At 45.7% G+C, this 21,616-nt stretch overlaps 1 protein-coding gene across 1 annotated transcript in view; it reads left to right on the top strand.

The window, feature by feature from the left end:
• Positions 1 to 5,313: 5,313 nt before the first annotated feature.
• LOC147113174 (leucine-rich repeat-containing protein 73-like) overlaps positions 5,314 to 21,616 on the top strand; it is a 32,677-nt gene continuing 16,374 nt past the window's right edge. Inside the window, exons 1-2 of the mRNA XM_085998081.1 lie at positions 5,314 to 6,286; positions 6,385 to 6,574. Of these exons, the coding sequence (XP_085854207.1) occupies positions 6,260 to 6,286; positions 6,385 to 6,574 (217 nt within the window). The 5' untranslated portion in view covers positions 5,314 to 6,259. The remainder of the gene's footprint in view (positions 6,287 to 6,384; positions 6,575 to 21,616) is intronic.

Below are 21,616 nucleotides of genomic sequence, written 5' to 3' on the forward strand. Positions count from 1 at the left end.
CACTCTCTCAATTCAATTCAATTCAAATCACTTTATTGGCATAACAAGGTACATCTTATGTTGCCAAAGCATCGAAGAACATTCATGGTTGTACACAAAAATACATATCTATCCATGCAGTGTATGAACAGATATATCCCTGAGTGTATAAATATACATTCATATAATTTGTATATACTCTTTTCTTATATTTAGTGGTTGTCCCTCTGTTTATGGCAAGCTGTAACATAGTGTGCCGCTAAGGTTACACAATTTCTCTCTTCCCCTAGTAGGTATGGGAGTTTTTGGTCGTCATTCAAATTTCTGAATTCCGGGCATATTTTTGTGAATTTTGGGTAGAAATTCTCCCTTATGCCCTGATATTTTCTATAAGCTGTGAGGAAGTGCATCTCTGTCTCCACCACTCCCTGAATGCAGTGAGAGCATATCCTGTCCTCTCTTGGTAGCCGGGTCTGCCTGTGTCTACCTTTTTTGATCGCCAGGCTATGTTCACTAAGTCTGTACATTGTCAAGGTTTTTCTCAGTTTGCTATCCTTTACCATGGTCAGGTAATCAGCCATGTTGTATTGTCTGTTTAGGGCCAAGTAGCAATTGAGTTTGCTTTGGGTTTTTGTTGTTTCTGTCCAATATGACAGATATTTTTCCTTTTGCTTAGCGACGATTGTGTTGGGTCGAATTCTTTGTGTTACGCTGTCACTGTCCTGGGGCTGGTTATTGTTAGTAGTTACTTCACTGAGTCCCAGGACTAGTTGACTGAGGGTATTCTTCTTTATGGTCCTCTCTTGGCATTTCAGGGCTTCGTAATGATAGCATTGGGGGTTGCTCATTTCTAGGTGTTTCCAAAATTTGGTGGCTCTTTTTTGGATAGTGATTATTAATGGATATTGGCCTAGTTCTGCCCTGCATGCATTGTTTACGGTTTTCCTTTGAGTCCGGAGGATACTTTTACAGAATTCTGCATGTAGGATCTCAATTGGGTGTTTGTCCCATTTTGCAAATTCTTATTGTGTTAGCGGTCCCCACACCTCACTGCCATAGAGTGCAATTGGTTCAATTACTGATTTAAAAATTTTGAGCCAAATGCTAATTGGGATTTCTATTTGGATTGATTTTTTAATGGCATAGAAAGCCCTTCTTGCTTTCTCTTTCAGTTCATTCACAGCCAGATGAAAATTTCCCGTAGAGCTGATTTTTAAGCCCAAGTATGTGTAGTTAGTGATTTGTTCAATTTTGGTTGTTCCTAGTGTGAAATTTATTTTGGGTCCCTGATGTCTGGATCTTTGCTGGAACACGAGGACTTTGGTTTTTTGGGGATCTATTGTCAGGGCCCAGGTCTGGCAGAACGACTCCAGCAGATCCAGGTTCTGCTGTAGACCCTCCTTAGTTGGTGACAGCAGAACCAGGTCATCTGCATAGAGGAGGAATTTAACCTTGGATTCATATAGGGTGAGGCCGGGCGCTGTAGATTGTTCAAGTAGTTTTGCCAATTCATTTATGTAAATATTAAAGAGTGTCGGTGAGATGGGCGAGCCCTGCGTCATCCCCCGCCCCTGTGGGAAGTATTTTGTTTGTTTGTCTCCAATTTTAACTGCACATTTGTTGTTTGTATACATTGATTTAATTACATCATATGTTTTTCCCCCTACCCCGCTTTCGATAAGTTTCAGGAATAAACCGTCGTGCCAGATGTAATCGAAAGCCTTCTGGAAATCTATAAAGCATGCGTAGATTTTGCTTTTGTTTTGATGAACGTGTTTGTCAATTAGGGTCTGTAGGGTGAAGATATGATCTGATGTTCTATAGTTTGGCAGGAATCCAATTTGGCTTTTACTCAAGACATTGTGCTCCTCAAGGAAGTTTATAAGTCTTTTGTTTATGATACTACAGAATACCTTCCCCAGGTTAATGTTTACACAGATGCCTCGATAGTTATTTGGGTCAACTTTGTCCCCACTTTTGTACATGGGCGTTATGAGTCCTTTGTTCCAGATATCAGGGAAGTAACCGACACTCAGAACCAAGTTGAAGAGTTTTAGGATAGCCAGTTTCATTTTATCGTCTGTGTGTTTAATCATCTCGCTTAGTATGCCGTCTGCAGCGCAAGCTTTTCCTGGTCGCAGGTCCTTGAGTTTTTCAACTAGTTCTTTTTCTGTTATTATGGAGTCTAGCGGGTTTTGGTTATCTTTTATGGCCATTTCGAGCTTTTCCAGTTTTTTGCATATTTGGTGTTGCTCTGGCCTTAGTGTGTTTTTCTGGTATAATTTTTCAAAGTGGTTTTCCCATGTGTCTCCATTTTGAATGGCCAATTCGTCGTGTTTTTTGTGTAATGTATTCCAGTTGTCCCAGAAACAATTGGAATCAATGGATTCCTCAATGGAGCTGAGTGTATACTTAATATACTGCTCTTTTTTGGTTCTGAGTGTGTTTCTGTATTGTGTTAGTGTCTGACAATAAGTAAGGCGTAATTCCTCGTTTTCTGGCTGTCTGTGTTTTTGGTTTGATATTTTTCTAAGTTTTTTCCTCATGTTAAGGCAATCTGGGCTCTCTCCTTCCCACTCTCTCTCTCTCCTTCCCACTCTCTCTCCTTCACCCTCACTCTCTCCCTCCTTCCCCCTCACTCACTCTCTCTCTTCCCCCCCCTCTCCTTCCCCCTCTCTCTCTCCTTCTCTCTCTCTCTCTCTCACTCCTTCCCCCTCCCTCGCCTTCCCACTCTCTCTCTCTCCTTCCCCCACACAGACAGACAGACAGACAGACTCATTGATATATATAGATAAAAATTATTTCTACTTTTTTCATCACAACATGCCCTCAAAAAACCCTCGGCACTGCCGGGCACTCCAGCTAGTGGTTTTATAAAAGGGAAATCATGTTTGACAAATTTGCTGGAGTTCTTTGAGGATGTAACGAGCAGGGTGGATAAAGGGGAACCAGTAGATGCCGTGTATTTGGATTTCTAGAAGGCATTCGATAAGGTGCCACATCAAAGGTTACTGCACAAGATAAGAGCTCACGGGGTTGGGGGTAATATATTAGCATGGATAGAGGATTGGCTAACTAACAGAAAACAGAGAGTCGGGATAAATGGGTAATTTTCAGGTTGGCAAACTGTAAGTAGTGGGGTGCCGCAGGGATCAGTGCTGGGGCCTCAACTATTTACAATCTATATTAATGACTTGGATGAAGGGACCAAGTGTAATGTAGCCAAATTTGCTGATGATACAAAAATAGGTGGGAAAGCAAATTGTGTGGATGTCACAAAGAACCTCCAAAGGGATATAGATAGGCTAAGTGAGTGGGCAAAATCTGGCATATGGAGTATAATGTGGGTAAATGCGAGGTTAGCCACTTTGGTCGGAAAAATAAAAAAGCAAATTATTATTTAAAGGGGAGAGATTACAAAATGCTGAAGTACAGAGGGATCTGGGGGTCCTTGTACATGAATCACAAAAAGTTAGCATACAGGTACAGCAAGTAATTAAGAAGGCAAATGGAATGTTGGCCTTTATTGCAAAGGGAATGGAGTACAAAAGTAGGGAAGTTCTGTTACAACTGTACAGGGCATCGGTGAGACCACACCTGGAGTACTGCGTACAGTTTTGGCCTCCTTATTTAAGAAAGGACATACTTGCATTGGAGGCAATTCAGAGAAGGGTCACGAGGTTGATTCTGGAGATGAAGGAGTTGTCGTATGAAGAAAGGTTGAGCAGGTTGGACCTATACTCATTGGAGTTTAGAAGAATGAGAGGGGTTCTTATTGAAACATATAAGATTCTGAAGGGGCTTGACAGGGTAGATGCAGATAGAATGTGTCCCCTCGTGGGGGAATCTAGAAATAGGAGGCATAATTTTAGAATAAGGGGAAACCCTTTTAAATCGGAAATGAGGAGGAGTTTCTTCTCTCAGAGGGTCGTGAATCTTTGGAATTCTCTTCCCCAGAGCTCTGTGGAGGCTGGATCATTGAATATATTTAAGGTGGAGATAGACAAATTTTTGAATGGTAAGGGAGTCAAGGGTTATGGGGAGCGGGCGGGGAAGTGGAGTTGAGGCCAAGATCAGATCAGCCATGATCTTATTGAATGGCGGAGCAGGTTCGAGGGGCCAAATGACCTGCTGCTGCGTCTTATGTTCTCATGTCCGTTTTACCATCTCATTAGAGCCATTACAACTGCAATGTCCTGTTTGCAATCTCACTGCAGCCATTACAACAGCAATGTCCTTTTTACAATCTCACTGGATCCATTACAAGTGCAATATCCTTTTTACAATCTCACTGGAGCCATTACAACCACAATGTCTTTTTCACAATCTCACGGGAGCCATTACAACCACAATGTCCTTTTTACAATCTCACTAGATCCATTACAACCGCAATATCCTTTTTACAATCTCACTGGAGCCATTACAACCACAATGTCCTTTTCACAATCACATTGAATCCATTACATCCATAATGTCCTTTTTCCAATCTCACTGGAGCCATTACAACCACAATGTCCTTTTTGCCATCTCAATTGACCCATTACAAACGCAATGTCCTTTTTCACATCTCACTGGAAACATTAAAACCACAATGTCCTTTTCACAATCTCACTGGAGCCATTACAACCACAATGTCCTTCTTAGAATCTCACTGGAGCCATTACAATCGCAATGTCCTTTTTCCAATCTCACTGGAGCCATTACAACAGCAATGTCCTTTTTACAATCTCATGGGAGCCATTACAATTGCAATGTCCTTTTTGCCATCTCACTGGAGCCATTACAACAGCAATGTCCTTCTTACAATCTCACTGGGGCCATTACAACAGCAATGTCCTTCTTACAATCTCACTGGAGCCATTACAATCGCAATGTCCTTCTTACAATCTCACTGGAGCCATTACAATCGCAATGTCCTTCTTACAATCTCACTGGAGCTATTACAACAGCAATGTCCTTCTTACAATCTCACTGGAGCCATTACAATCGCAATGTCCTTCTTACAATCTCACTGGAGCCATTACAACAGCAATGTCCTTCTTACAATCTCACTGGAGCCATTACAATCGCAATGTCCTTCTTACAATCTCACTGGAGCCATTACAATCACAATGTCCTTACAATCTCACTGCAGCCATTACAACAGCAATGTCCTTCTTACAATCTCACTGGAGCTATTACAATCGCAATGTCCTTCTTACAATCTCACTGGAGCTATTACAATCGCAATGTCCTTCTTACAATCTCACTGGAGCCATTACAATCGCAATGTCCTTTTTACAATTTCACTGGAGCCATTACAACCGCAATGTCCTTCTTACAATCTCACGGGATCCATTACAACCGCAATGTCCTTTTTACAATCTCACGGGATCCATTATAACCGCAATGTCCTTTTTACAATCTCACGGGATCCATTACAACCGCAATGTCCTTTTTACAATCTCACGGGATCCATTACAACCGCAATGTCCTTTTTACAATCTCACGGGATCCATTACAACCGCAATGTCCTTTTTACAATCTCATGGGATCCATTACAACTGCAATGTCCTTTTTACAATCTCACGGGATCCATTACAACTGCAATGTCCTTTTTACAATCTCATTGGAGCCATTACAGCTGCAATGTCCTTGTTTTGCAGGCACATAAAAATTTTAATTGGCATTGGAGTTTAACCTTTAACAATATCATTCAATTCTTTACACGTGAGCTATTTCATAGAGCACCACCCAATGGTGTTCAAATTATGTTTAGTTTTTAATGTCAGTAAAAAAAATTAATATTTGCGTCAGTCATCGTTGGAGTAAGGTTATGGCCCCAAGACCGTGCAGATAATATGATGTACGGTATCTCTACTGAATCAACACACAAGCTGCAGTATAACTGCCTTATAAAATTCCTGGGTACAACAGAGGTGTTAAATTTGATGGCTGTCTGATTCGTTGAGAATCTCTCCAAGTCATTTATGGCTGTGTATCCAACATGGGCCACAAGAGGGTGCCCAAACCCTCTTTTTGTCTTTGCATCCCCGTCTCATTCTGTTCCTTCCTCTTTACTATTTCTCTGCTTCCCTTTCTTACTGTTTCTCTCCACTATTTTGTCTGATTCCACCTGTTATTTCTGTGTTTCAGTCCTCTCTTGATAATAACGGGCAATAACTCTACAGTGCAGGATGGCACTGAGATTAATTATAGTACCTCAACTATTGCCACGGCTGAGATCTTCTAACCTGTAAGGCCGAGTGATACATACTCACTGAGCCATTGGAATCGTCACATGGAAGTGAATGTTGCCCATGACAAGGTTGGGATGATAATAACTTATAAGGAACAGTGACCGACCCCTTCCCTCCCTGGCCCACGGACTGTGCCATAATTCTGTATTTGTTCTGTCTCACTCAGATATTTCTGGACATGGTGGAGAATTATCCCACCTCCATACGGACCCTCATCCTAGCAGAAAATAACATCAGCTTGGAACTGCAGCAACAAATCTCGGATCTACTGTCAGAGGGAGAGGAAGAGGAGGAAAATGCGAATGAAGGGCAAGAAGATGCAGGAAGAGAGAAGGAAATCTGGATTTCTCAGAGCAGTGAGTAACTGCATAAATGGTTCTTTGCTTTTGTTGGTGTTGGACCAAAATAGGCCAAAGACCCCATATTATACATTGCAAAGAACATAATGGCAGCTGGAGGCAGAAGTAGTACACGGGATCTGAGACTAATAGGGGACAGTTCAGGAGCCAGTGGTTTGTAATGGGTAGTCTGGAGGTCATTGCCGTGAGCTGGATTCTGTAGGAGGCGGTTGCCTACAATAGTTACTGCATTAGTTGTGTGCGAAAACTTCCGGATGTTTCTGAGAGCCATGATCAGCTGCTAGAAAAGTACAATTCTTCCTGTTTTTTGTATTGGTCTAGAGGCACATATTGGCAATGCAGCACGCATGCAATCTGTTTTCAGCCATCTCATTCTTCAGTCTGTTTGTCACTCCTTCTGATCCTGCAGTCTGTTTCTCCTCCATCACTGATCCTTCAGTCTGTTTCTCCTCTATCTCTGATCCTTCAGTCTGTTTCTCCTCTATCACTGATCCTTCAGTCTGTTTCTCCTCTATCTCTGATCCTTCAATCTGTTTCTCCTCTATCTCTGATCCTTCAGTCTGTTTCTCCACTATCACTGATCCTTCAGTCTGTTTCTCTCTCTATCTCTGATCCTTCAGTCTGTTTCTCCTCTATCTCTGATCCTTCAATCTGTTTCTCCTCTATCTCTGATCCTTCAATCTGTTTCTCCTCTATCTCTGATCCTTCAGTCTGTTTCTCCTCTATCACTGATCCTTCAGTCTGTTTCTCCTCTATCTCTGATCCTTCAGTCTGTTTCTCCTCTATCTCTGATCCTTCAGTCTGTTTCTCCTCTATCACTGATCCTTCAGTCTGTTTCTCTCTCTATCTCTGATCCTTCAGTCTGTTTCTCTCTCTATCTCTGATCCTTCAGTCTGTTTCTCCTCTATCACTGATCCTTCAGTCTGTTTCTCCTCTATCTCTGACCCTTCAGTCTGTTTCTCCTCTATCACTGATCCTTCAATCTGTTTCTCTCTCTATCTCTGATCCTTCAGTCTGTTTCTCCTCTATCTCTGATCCTTCAATCTGTTTCTCCTCTATCTCTGATCCTTCAATCTGTTTCTCCTCTATCTCTGATCCTTCAGTCTGTTTCTCCACTACCTCTGACCCTTCAGTCTGTTTCTCCTCTATCTCTGATCCTTCAGTCTGTTTCTCCTCTATCTCTGATCCTTCAGTCTGTTTCTCCTCTATCTCTGACCCTTCAGTCTGTTTCTCCTCTATCACTGATCCTTCAATCTGTTTCTCCTCTATCTCTGATCCTTCAGTCTGTTTCTCCTCTATCTCTGACCCTTCAGTCTGTTTCTCCTCTGTCTCTGACCCTTCAGTCTGTTTCTCCTCTATCTCTGATCCTTCAATCTGTTTCTCCTCTATCACTGATCCTTCAGTCTGTTTCTCCTCTATCTCTGACCCTTCAGTCTGTTTCTCCTCTGTCTCTGATCCTTCAATCTGTTTCTCCTCTATCTCTGATCCTTCAATCTGTTTCTCCTCTATCTCTGATCCTTCAGTCTGTTTCTCCTCTATCTCTGATCCTTCAATCTGTTTCTCCTCTATCTCTGACCCTTCAGTCTGTTTCTCCTCTATCTCTGATCCTTCAGTCTGTTTCTCCACTATCTCTGACCCTTCAGTCTGTTTCTCCTCTATCTCTAATCCTTCAGTCTGTTTCTCCACTATCTCTGATCCTTCAGTCTGTTTCTCCTCTATCTAAATAATAAATAATAATTCGAATAGGTCTAAGAGCGTTAAAAAAACAAGCCTGAAGGCTTTGGCCTAGAAATTCAGTTAGGGGCGCCCAGCTCGCCTGGGCGCCGGAATTACCACTGCGCGCGGAGCCACTTGCGCCAGCGGGATATTCAGTTTCAGCGCCCCAAGTGGAAGCCGGCCGCTAAACAAGGGTTTCGGCGCCCCGCTTGGGGCGCTGAAACTGAATATCGGTGTGCAAAGTGCCGCAGCGCCACCCGCTGCGGCACGGCAGCCTGCGGTACTGCAGGCCTTCCTCTCACTCTTAAGGGGGAGGTGCCTGCAACAGTGCGATCCCCACTCGCGAGTGCCGGCAAATGAGCCCGGCACCAAGGAGAAGTGCCGGGCTCTCTGGAAACAGCCGGCAATGCCGCGGGGGGGGTGGTGGTGGAGGAGGCCGGGGACGGAGGTCATAGAGTCATAGAGTTTTACAGCACAGAAAGAGGCCCTTCGGCCCATCGTGTCCGCGCCGCCCATGCGGGCAGGCGGCCGCCGAAAAAGCGGCCAGCCGCACCTCCACCTTAACTCGCCCCACTACCGGCACAGGTAGGCCCCGTGTACCAGTCGCTGTTTGCGGCCGGCGCGGGGGAGGCGGCAGCGACCAAATATGGCCAGCGGGGCGATAGCGGGGTGCTGCGCACACCGATGACGTCATCGGTGGCGGCGCAGCGCTACTGGCTAACGCCGCCATTAGCGCCCCGCTAAATATCGCGGTAGGTTTGCACAGTGGCGCAAAAGCCCTCTTTGGGCGCAAACTGGTGGCGCAGGCCACTGAATTTCCAGGCCTTTGTATCTTAATGCGAGGAGCATTCGTAATAAGGTGGATGAATTAGCTGCGCAAATAGAGGTAAATGAATATGATTTGATTGGGATTACGGAAACATGGCTCCAGGGTGGCCAAGGTTGGGAACTGAACATCCAGGGGTATTCAATATTCAGGAAAGATAGGCAAAAAGAAAAGGGAGGTGGGGTAGCATTGCTGGTTAAAGAGGGGATTAACACAATTGTAAGGAAGGATATTAGCTCTGATGATGTGGAATTTGTATGGTTAGAACTGAGAAATACCAAGAGGCAGAAATCGTTAGTGGGAGTGGTATTTAGACCTCCAAATGGTAATGCGGAGGTTGGGGATGGCATTAAAAGGGAAATTAGAGGAGCATGCAATAAGGGCACAGCAGTCATCATGGGTGACTTTAATCTACATATAGATTGGGCTAACCAAATTAGTAACAATACTGTGGAGGAGGAAATCCTGGAGTGTTTACGGGATGGTTTCCTGGACCAATATGTCGAGGAACCAACCAGAGATCCGGCCATCTTAGACTGGGTATTATGTAATGAGAAAGGATTAATTAGCAATCTTGTTGTACGAGGCCCCTTGGGTCAGAGCGATCATAATATGATGGAATTCTTCATTAAGATGGAGAGTGAAGTAGTTGACTCAGAGACTAGGGTTCTGAATAAAGGAAACTACGATTGTATGAGGCACGAGTTGGGTAGGATTGACTGGGGAATGTCACTCAAAGGGTTGACGGTGGATAGGCAATGGCAAACATTCAAAGACCGCATGGATGAACTACAGAATTTGTTCATCCCAGTTTGGCATAAAAATAAAGCAAAAAAGGTGACTCAACCGTGGCTAACAAGGGAAATTAGGGATAGCCTAAGATCCAAGGAGAGGACATATAAATTGGCCAGAAAAAGCAGTAAACCTGAGGATTGGGAGCAGTTTAGGAGTCAACAAAGGAGGACAAAGGGATTAATTAAGAAGGGGAAAATAGAGTATAAGAGTAAGCTAGCACGGAACATAAAAACTGACTGTAAAAGCTTTTATAGATATGTGAAGAGAAAAAGATTGGTGAGGTCAAGCGTAGGTCCCTTGCAGTCAGAATCAGGGGAATTTATAAGGGGGAGCAAAGAAATGGCAGACTAATTAAATACATATTTTGGTTCTGTCTTCACAAGGGAGGACACAAATAACCTCCCAGAGATGTCGGGGAACAAAGGGTCTGATGAAAGGGAGGAACTGAAAGAAATCAGTATTTGTAGGGAAATGGTGTTGGGGAAATTGACGGGATTGAAGGCCGATAAATCCCCAGGGCCTGATAATCTACATCCTAGGGTACTTAAGGAAGAGTCCATTATAAAAGATGTAATAGCAGAGCACTTGGAAAACAGTGACAGGATCGGACAAAGTCAACATGGATTTACAAAAGGTAAATCATACTTGACTAATCTACTGGAATTTTTTGAAGATGTAACTGGTAAAATAGATAAGGGAGAACCAGTGGATGTGGTGTATTTGGACTTTCAAAAGGCTTTCGATAAGGTCCCGCATAAGAGATTAGCGTGTAAAGTTAAGGCACATGGGATTGGGGGCAAGGTATTGACTTGGCTAGAGAACTGGTTGGCAGACAAAAAGCAAAGAGTTGGAATAAACGGGTCTTTTTCCGAGTGGCAGGCAGTGACTAGTGGGGTACCGCAGGGATCGGTCCTTGGACCCCAGCTATTCACAATATATATTAATGATCTAGACAAGGGAACTAGATGTAATATCTCCAAATTTACAGATGACACAAAGCTGGGTGGGCGCGTGTGCTGTGATGAGGATGCTGAGAAACTCCAGGATGATTTGTACAGGTTGGGTGATTGGGCAAAAGCATGGCAGATGCAATATAACGTGGATAAATGCGAGGTTATCCACTTTGGTGTCAATAACAGGAAGGCAGATTATTATCTGAATGGCAATAGATTGGGAGAAGGGGAAACATAGAAAATAGAGTATAAGAGTAAGCTTGCAGGGAACATAAAAACTGACTGTAAAAGCTTTTATAGATATGTGAAGAGAAAAAGATTGGTGAGGTCAAGCGTAGAAGATAGGAGCAGGAGTAGGCCATTCGGCCCCTCGAGCCTGCTCCACCATTCAATGAGATCATGGCTGATCATCCAAATTCAGTACCCTGTCCCTGCCTTCTCCCCATATCCCTTGATCCCTTTAGCCTCAAGAAATTTATCCAACTCCTTCTTGAATATATTTAATGAACTGGCCTCCACCACCCTCTGTGGCAGAGAATTCCACAGGTTCACCACTCTCTGGGTGAAGAAATTCCTCCTCATCTCAGTCCTAAAAGGCTTACCCCTTATACTTAGACTATGACCCCTGGTTCTGGACTCCCCGGCCATCGGAAACATCCTTCCTGCATCTAGTCTGTCCAGGCCTGACAGAATTTTATAGGTTTCGATGAGATCCCCTCTCAATCTTCTAAACTCCAGTGAGTATAAGCCCAATCGACACAATCTCTTCTCATACGTCATTCCTGCCATCCCAGGTATCAGCCTGGTGAATCTTCGCTGCACTCCTTCCATGGCAAGAACGTCCTTCCTCAGATAAGGCGACCAAAACTGCACACAATACTCAAGGTGCGGTCTCACCAAGGCCCTGTACAATTGCAGCAAGACATCCTTGTTCCTGTACTTGAACCCTCTTGCTACGAAGGCCAACATACCATTTGCCTTCTTAACCGCCTGCTGCACCTGCAGGCTTACCTTCAGCAACTGGTGCACAAGAATACCCAGGTCTCTTTGCACTTCCCCGTCTCCCAATCTATTGCCATTCAAATAATAATCTGCCTTCCTGTTTTTGCCACCAAAGTGGATAACCTCACATTTATCCACATTATAGTGCATTTGCCATGTTTCTGCCCAATCACCCAACCTGTCCAAATCATACTGGAGTTTCACGACATCCTCCTCACAGCATACCCTCCCACCCAGCTTTGTGTCGTCTGCAAATTTGGAGACATTACATCCAATTCCCTTGTCCAGATTATTAATATATATTGTGAACAGCTGGGGTCCTAGGACCGATCCTTGCGGTACCCCACTAGTCACTGCCTGCCACTTGGAAAACGGCCCGTTTATTCCAACTCTTTGCTTTCTATCCACCAACCAGTTCTCTATCCAAGTCAATACCTTGCCCCTAATCCCATGTGCCTTAACTTTACATGCTAATCTCTTATGCGGGACCTTATCAAAAGCCTTCTGAAAGTCCAAATACACCACATCCACTGGTTCTCCCTTATCTATTTTACCAGTTACATCCTCAAAAAATTCCAGTAGATTAGTCAAGCACGATTTACCTTTTGTAAATCCATGTTGACTTTGTCCGATCCTGTCACTGCTTTCCAAGTGCTCTGCTATTACATCTTTTATAATGGACTCTAGCATTTTCCCCACTACCGATGTCAGGCTTACCGGTCTATAATTCCCCGCTTTTTCTCAACCACCTTTTTTGAATAGTGGGGTAACATTAGCTACCCTCCAATCCATGGGTACTGTTCCAGAGTCTATCGAGTTCTGGAAGTTCTGCCTTCAGTCCCACCAATTTTCCTAACACCATTTCCCTACAAATACTGATTTCTTTCAGTTCCACCGTTTCATCAGACCCTTTGTTCCCCGGCATCTCTGGGAGGTTATTTGTGTCCTCCTTTGTGAAGACAGAACCAAAATATGTATTTGGTTGGTCTGCCATTTCTTTGTTCCCCATTATTGTAGTGTATGTACCTTTAAGAGAGAACTACTTTTACAGCTCCTGCACACTGTAGTACCGGCAGTGACCACACCTGTATATAAGCCCTGAGCAGGCATCTGTACTGTTAGTTATTAGACTACCCTCATCCAGTAAACACCTGTTGATTGTTGATCTGCAGTCTCCGTCTATTTATTGAAGAACACCATACCTTAAGATTCACGGATTTAATAATGGCGACGAGGTCGATTCGAACCTACCTGCAACTCTGCATTTCCTCCCAAGGATTCGCTCCTGGAGGATAATGGAAGAAAGTCGAGGCCAGAAGCACAGGCGTCGACCACGAGCAACCGCCCAGTCATCCAGCAGAGAGTGAGCATCGCAGGGGAGGCTGTTGAGAGCTGGGCTTGGTTCTCCAGCCACGACGGTCCAGCAACAGGCTGGCAACAGGTACAGCGCAGACCCTTCCCGGACAGCGGCGGCTGGAGCCGATCGATGGCACAGAAAAGGCCGAGCAGCGTCGACGGGGTAAGAGAGAGGGTAAAGCACACAGGGCGCAGCCGGGGGTTGAAGACCGAGCGGCGTCGACGGAAAACAAAAAGAGAGAAAAGGATCTTACGCTGGACAAGGCTTTCAGCATGGCAGTATCACACGAAGCAGCCGCACAGGGCGCTGCAGAGATACAACGGAGACCGCAAGAATATGGCACCAATGAAATGTCATATGGAGCAGGGAAGTGTTATCGCTGCAGCAGAACAACACACGACCAGAAGGATTGTTGGTTCAAGGACCAAGTGTGCAGACAGTGTGGAAAAGCAGGACACATAGCAAGAGTCTGCAGGTCGGGGAAGAAAACCAGCAGCAAGAAATCTCCACAAGAGAAGTACAAAAAGGTACATAAGGTGACGGAGAGTAGTTCAGACGAACAGAAAAGTGATACAGACTCCGGAAGCAAGGAGCTGGGTTGTCTGAAACTACATAATGTAATCAAAATGGAGGATCATCAGACTATCTGGGTCACGCTCAAGATAGACGGAGTCCAAGTGAAAATGGAATTGGACACAGGATCAGCCCTAACAGTCATAAACCGAAGGGACTACAAGCAGCTATTCTCACATATACCCTTGAGAGCTACAGAGATTGTCTTGAAGACGTACACGGGGCAAAAAGTCTACCCCAAAGGAAAAATAAGGGTGAACGTGATATACAACGGCCAGGAAATACCAAAAATGGACCTATATGTATTGCCAGATGGAGGACCACTACTACTAGGACGTGAATGGATCCGGAAGATACAATTAGATTGGCATTCCATACAGGCACTGACGGTAGAGGCCAAAAAGGATGACAACGTCACACCTGGACGACTGTCAAAAATGCTAATTGACGCACAAGAAGTGTTCCAGGAGGGACTCGGAACACTAAAAGGCATAACAGCGATGATTAAAATAGAGGAAAATGCAAGCCCAAAGTTTTTTAAGGCCTTATGCGATCCGCCCAGCCGTCGAAGCAGAGCTGGAAGGTTTGGAACGTTCAGGAGTACCGTCCAAAGTGGACTGGAGCGAGTGGGCTACACCCATCGTTCCTGTAATGAAGAGGTCATTGAGTAATACGCCTGGGGAACAAAAGAAGGTTCGCATCTGTGGGGACTTTAAGGTGACAGTGAACCCAGTCCTTCACACGGTACAATATCCGCTTCCGCGGATTGAATATATTTTCACCTCGCTATCTGGAGGAAAACACTTCACTAAGATTGATCTGGCCCAGGCGTACCTGCAAATGGAGGTAGAAGAAGCCTCGAAACAATACCTCACGATCAACACTCACAAAGGTCTCTACCAATACAACAGGCTGGTGTTCGGGGTAGCATCAGCTCCGGCTATTTGGCAAAGGGCAATGGATCAAGTCCTGCAAGGGATTCCAGGGACCCAGTGTTATTTGGACGACATCCTGGTCACAGGCAAAAATGACAGTGATCACCTTGCCAACCTGGAGCAGGTGCTCACTAGATTGAAGGAATATGGACTACGAGCTAATCGCCACAAATGCGAGTTTTTCCAGAAGCAGATCTCGTATTGTGGCCACGTTATTGATGAAGAGGGGTTACATAAGTCCCCTGAGAAGATTGAGGCAGTAGTCAAGGCTCCAGCACTGGAAAATGTGTCACAACTAAGGTCGTTCCTTGGGCTGGTGAACTACTACCATAAGTTCTTACCAAATTTGTCTACAGTATTACACCCACTGAACACCCTACTGCAGACGAGGGTACCATGGAAGTGGAATGACGAATGTAAACGAGCTTTCCAGAAGTGCAAAGAATTGGTCACATCAAAAGAGGTGTTGGCCCATTTCAACCCAGCACTACCAATTCGGTTGGCGTGTGATGCATCACCCTATGGTATTGGAGCGGTGCTGTCGCACAAATTCCCAGACGGGTTGGAGAGGCCAGTAGCCTTTGCGTCTCGGTCACTAACCTCAGCCAAGCGCAACTACACCCAGATTGACAGGGAGGCCCTCAGCCTAGTATGGGGAGTAAAAAAGTTCAACCACTATCTGCACGGGCAGAAGTTCACCTTGCTGACTGACCACCAACCACTTGTCTCCATCTTTAATCCAAAGAAGGGCGTTCCGGTGATGACTGCGCAACGGCTACAAAGATGGTCCCTTTTTCTAGGGGCGAACCAATATGAAATCGAGTATAAGGGCACGAAACAGCATGGAAACGCTGATGGGCTATCACGCCTGCCACTGCCTACTGCGGAGGAAGCACCAGCAGTGGACCCTGTCGAAATATTTTATTCGTCGATAATTGAACGCTTGCCAGTAACTAACGCGGATATAGAGAAGGCGACCCGAAATGATCCAACACTGACTCGGGTATATGATTTGACGGTGAAGGGATGGCCAACACATGGCGACTCACTGTTACCAGCATGCTCATCCAGAAGAGAACAGCTGTCAGTATGCCAGGGGACAGTGATGTGTGGATCCCGAGTGGTAATTCCACCCAAGTTAAGGGAGAGTGTGCTCAATGAGCTTCACGAAGGCCATCTGGGAGGGGTGAAAATGAAAAGCCTTGCTAGGGCTTATGTGTGGTGGCCGGGAATCGATCAACAAATCGAGGACCTAACAAAGAGCTGCTCAGGATGCCAGAAGGTCCAAAATGTACCACCACATGCCCCTCTACACCCATGGGAGTGGCCCTCCTCTCCATGGCAACGGGTGCATATTGATTTTGCTGGTCCATTCATGGACTCAATGTTCTTAATAGCAGTGGATGCGCACTCGAAATGGCCTGAGGTGATCAAAATGTCCTCCACCACTACAGAGAAAACGATTGCAGTCCTACGGGCCATATTTGCCAGGAACGGCTTGCCAGAGCAGATTTGCTCTGATAACGGACCACAGTTTGTGTCCGAAGAGTTTCGGAAATTTATGAGAAGGAATGGGGTAAGGCATTACACATCCGCCCCGTATCATCCAGCCACAAATGGATTGGCTGAGAGGTTCGTACAAACCTTTAAAAAGGCAGTAAGGGCCCTGTGCGATGACGACATTCCACTGCAGCATAAGGTGGACAATTTTCTGTTAGCCTGCAGAAATGCGACACATGCAGTTACCAACCAGACCCCGGTTCTTTATCCGAAGGTTGAGATCGTGTCTGGATTTGCTCAGACCAAATGTGCGAAAAAATGTTGAGAATAAGCAATTCCAGCACATCAATGAGAAGCCGACAAGGAGCTTCAATGTAGGACAACCAGTCTTGGCCCGCGACTACCGAACAGAGAAATGGCAACCCGGAACGATATGCACACGGCAAGGGCCACTAATGTACACAGTGGATGTCGGGGAGAACATTGTGAGACGCCATGTCGACCAGATCCTAGCGTCACAGGAACGAGTCAACCCCATGTCTAGCGTACCTGGTGATGAACCCGACATACCGGTAGCATCTACCCCAGAAACAGTAGCATCGGAAACTGATGAACTACCTGACGACAGGGGGCCAGAATCGCCTCCGCACCAAGAACAAGACACTCAGGAAATGCGCTATCCAGAAAGGAGCAGGAAGCCGCCCCAAAGACTGAGGCCTAGAAATTCACTGGCCTTAGCACCGCTTTTGAGGCGCTAGAGGGCCTAGCGCCGAAGTTATGGCCAGTTGAGAAATTGACAGGGGCCCTAAATCGGCGTTAGGCCGGTAGCGCTGCGCCGGCACCGATGACGTCATCGGTGTGCGCAGCGTCCCGGTTGCCATGGTAACCCGCCCGAACTCGGAAATTGAGTTGCGGCCGCCTCGCCCGTGGCAGCCGCAAGCAACGTTCTGGCAGAGGTGCCTTACAGAACTTTGCGCCGGCGCATTAAAGGCCCCGCGGCGGCCGGCCGCTTTTCCGCCGGCCGCCTGGCCGCAGCTCCCTCCCCGGACTTCCCCCCACCCCCCCCCCCCCCGGAACAGAAGCAAGCCCGGCACTTGTCCGAGGTGCCGGGCTCATTTTTAAAAAGATTATCGCGAGCCGCGGCCGGGTGCAGGCAGCTCCTCCTTAACGGAAGAAGGAGGCCTGCACTTCCCGAGCCTGCCGCACCGCAGCGGGCGCCGCAGCGCCGGAATAGCGCCGCAATGCGGCGCGTGGCGCCAGTTTTGAGGCGCTGAGACCCCTCAGTAGCGCCGGCAGCCGTTTGGGCGCGGCGCTACTGAATTTTTGGCGCGCGCAGGGGGACTTAGCGCCGGCACTAACTTCCGGCGCTAAAGCCCTCGCTGCGCCAAAACCGAATTTCTAGGCCACAATCTATAAATGGACTATTTCAGTTACTGTGCATGTTAAAAGTGTTAACTGTTATTTGAATGTTATGGTACTGTTAATCTAAAAGGGGAGGAATTGTAGTGTATGTAGCTTTAAGAGAGAGCTACTTTTACAGCTCATGTATACTGTGGTATCGGCAGTGACCACACCTGTATATAAGCCCTGAGCAGGCATCTGTACTGTTAGTTATTAGACTACCCTCATCCAGTAAACACCTGTTGATTGTTGATCTGCAGTCTCCATCTATTTATTGAAGAACACCATACCTTAAGATTCACGGATTTAATAATTATAAATTCCCCTGATTCTGACTGCAAGGGACCTATGCTTGACGTCACCAATCTTTTTCTCTTCACATATCTATAAAAGCTTTTACAGTCACTTTTTATGTTCCCTGCAAGCTTACTCTCATATTCTATTTTCCCCTTCTTAATTAATCCCTTTGTCCTCCTTTGTTGAATCCTAAACTGCTCCCAATCCTCAGGATTATTGCTTTTTCTGGCCAATTTATATGTCCTCTCCTTGGATCTTATGCTATCCCTAATTTCCCTTGTTAGTCACGGTTGAGTCACCTTTTTTGTTTTATTTTTATGCCAAACTGGGATGAACAAATTCTGTAGTTCATCCATTCGGTCTTTGAATGTTTGCCATTTCCTATCCACCATCAACCCTTTGAGTGACATTCCCCAATCAATCCTACCCAACTCGCGCCTCAGACCATCGTAGTTTCCTTTATTTAAATTTAGGGCCCGAGTCTCTGAGTCAACTACTTCATTCTCCATCTTAATGAAGAATTTGATCATATTATGATCGCTCCAACCCAAGGGGCCTCGTACAACAAGATTGCTAATTAATCCTTTCTCGTTACACAATACCCAGTCTAAGAAGGCCTGACCTCTGGTTGGTTTTTGACATATTGGTCCAGGAAACCATCCAGTAAACACTCCAGGAATTCCTCCTCCACAGTATTGTTACTAATTTGGTTAGCTCAATCTATATGTAGATTAAAGTCACCCATGATGACTGCTGTGCCCTTATTGCACGTTTCTTTAATTTCCCTTTTAATGCCATTCCCAACCTCCGCCTTACTGTTTGGAGGTCTATATACCACTCCCACTAACGTTTTCTGCCCCTTAGTATTTCTCAATTCTACCCATACAGATTCCACATCATTAGAGCTAATATCCTTCTTTACAATTGTGTTAATCCCTTCTTTAACCAGTAATGCTACCCCACCTCCCTTTCCTTTTTGCCTATCTTTCCTGAATATTGAATACCCCTGGATGTTGAGTTCCTAGCCTTGGCCATCCTTGAGCCACGTTTCCGTAATCCCAACCAAATCATATTCGTTTACTTCTATTTGCGCAGCCAATTCACCAACCTTATTATGAATGCTCCTTGCATTAAGACACAAAGCCTTCAGGCTAGTTTTTTTAACGCTCTTAGACCTATTCGAATTATTATTTACTGTGGCCTCGTTTGATTTAAACCGTTGATTTCTCTGACTGCCACTTTTGTTCTTCTCCTTCCTATCTTTGGCTTTTATCCTTGTTTCCCTTTCCTCTGTCTCCCTGCTCAGGCTCCCAACCCCCTGCCATTTTAGTTTAAACCCTCCCCCAGAGCACAAGCAAACACTCCCCCCAGGACATCGGTTCCAGCCCTGCCCAGGTGTAAACCGTCCGGTTTGAACTGGTCCCACCTCCCCAAGAACCAGTTCCAATGTCCCAGGAACTTGAATCCCTCCCCGTTGCACCATTCCTCTAGCCACGTATTCATCTGAAATATCCTTCTATTTCTACTCTGACTAGCACGTGGCACTGGTAGCAATCCTGAGATTACTACCTTTGAGGTGCGATTTTTTAATTTACCTCCTAACTCCCTATATTCCGCTATAGGCCCTCATCCCGCTTTTTACCTAGATCGTTGGTGCCTATATGCACCACGACAACTGGCTGTTCACCCTCCCCTTCCAAGATGTTCTGCAGCCACTCTGAGACATCCTTGACTCTTGCACCAGGGAGGCAACACACCATCCTGGAGTCTCGTTTGAGGCTGCAGAAACGCCTATCTATTCCCCTTAAAATAGAAGCCCCTATTACTATAGCTCTACCCCTCTTTTTCCTCCCGTCCTGTGCAGCAGAGCCACCCCTGGTGCCAGGAAGTTGGCTGCTGCTGCTTTCCTCTGATAAGCCATCCCCCCAACAGCACTCAAAGTGGTGTATCTGTTTGAGAGGGGGATGTCCACAGGGGACCCCTGCACTACCTGCCTGCGACTAGTGCAACGAGACCTGGGTGTCCTTGTGCACCAGTCGCTGAAGGTAAGCATGCAGGTGCAGCAGGCGGTTAAGAAGGCATATGGTATGTTGGCCTTCGTAGCGAGAGGGTTTGAGTACAGGAACAAGGATGTCTTGCTGCTGTTGTACAGGGCCTTGGTGAGACCACATCTTGAGTATTGTGTGCAGTTTTGGTCGCTTTATCTGGGGAAGGATGTTCTTGCCATGGAAGGAGTTCAGCGAAGATTCACCGGGCTGATACCTGGGATGGCAGGAATGACGTATGAGGAGAGATTGGGTCAATTGGGCTTATACTCACTGGAGTTTAGAAGAATGAGAGGGGATCTCATTGAAACTTATAAAATTCTGACAGGACTGGACAGACTAGATGCAGGAAGGATGTTCCCGATGGTCGGGGAGTCCAGAACCAGGGGTCACAGTCTAAGGATAAGGGGTAAGCCATTTAGGACAGAAATGAGGAGGAATTTCTTCACCCAGAGAGTGGTGAACCTGTGGAATTCTCTACCACAGAAGGCAGTAGAGGCCAATTCATTAAATATATTCAAGAAGGAGTTGGATATATTTCTTAAGGCTAAAGGGATCAAGGGGTATGGGGAGAAAGCAGGGCCCGGGTACTGAATTTGGATGATCAGCCATGATCGCATTGCATGGTGGAGCAGGCTTGAGCGGCCGAATGGCCTACTCCTGCTCCTATCTTCTATGTTTCTATGTATCTTCTATATTTCTATGTTACTATCTATGACCGTACAGTCTGTTTCTCATCAATCTCTGATCCTTTAGTCTGTTTCTCCCTCCTTCTGATCCTTCAGTCTGTTTCTCCCTCTATCTCTGATCCTTCAGCCTGTTACTCCTTTATCACAAATCCTTCTGTCTGTTTCTCCTCTATCTCTGATCCTTCAGTCTGTTTCTCCTCTATCTGTGATCCTTCAGTCTGTTTGTCCTTCCTTCTGATCCTTCAGTCTGCTTCTCCTCTATCTGTGATCCTTCAGTCTGTTTGTCCTTCCTTCTGATCCTTCAGTCTGTTTCTCCTCTATCTCTGATCCTTCAGTCTGTTTCTCCTCTATCGGTGATCCTTCAGTCTGTTTGTCCTTACTTCTGATCCTTCAGTCTGCTTCTCCTCTATCTCTGATCCTTCAGTCTGTTCCTCTTCTATCTCTGATCCTTCAGACTGCTTCTCTGCTATCTCTGATCCATCAGTCTATTTGTCCCTCCTTCTGATCCTTCAGTCTGTTTATCCTCCATCTCTGCTCCTCCAGTCTGTTTCTCCTTCCTTCTGATCCTTCAGCCTGGTTCTCCCTCTATCTCTGATCCTTCAGTCTGTTTCTCCTCAATCTCTCATCCTTTAGTCTGTTTCTCCTCTAACGCTGATCCTTCAGTCTGTTTGTCCCACCTTCTGATCCTTCAGTCTGTTTGTCCCACCTTCTGATCCTTCAGTCTGTTTGTCCTTCCTTCTGATCCTTCAGTCTGTTTCTCCTCTATCTCTGATCCTTCAGTCTGTTTCTCCTCTATCTCTGATCCTTCAGTCTGTTGCTCCTCTATCTCTGATCCTTCAGTCTGTTTCTCCTCTATCCCGGATCATTCAGTCTGTTTCTCCACTATCTGTGATCCTTCCATCTCTTTCTCCTCTATCTCTGATCCTTCAGTCTGGTTCTCCCTCGATCTC

This window comes from Somniosus microcephalus, chromosome 9 (assembly GCF_052327205.1).
Source record: "Somniosus microcephalus isolate GS21.2 chromosome 9, FLI_Smic_1.0, whole genome shotgun sequence".
In the NCBI taxonomy this organism is placed as follows: domain Eukaryota; kingdom Metazoa; phylum Chordata; class Chondrichthyes; order Squaliformes; family Somniosidae; genus Somniosus; species Somniosus microcephalus.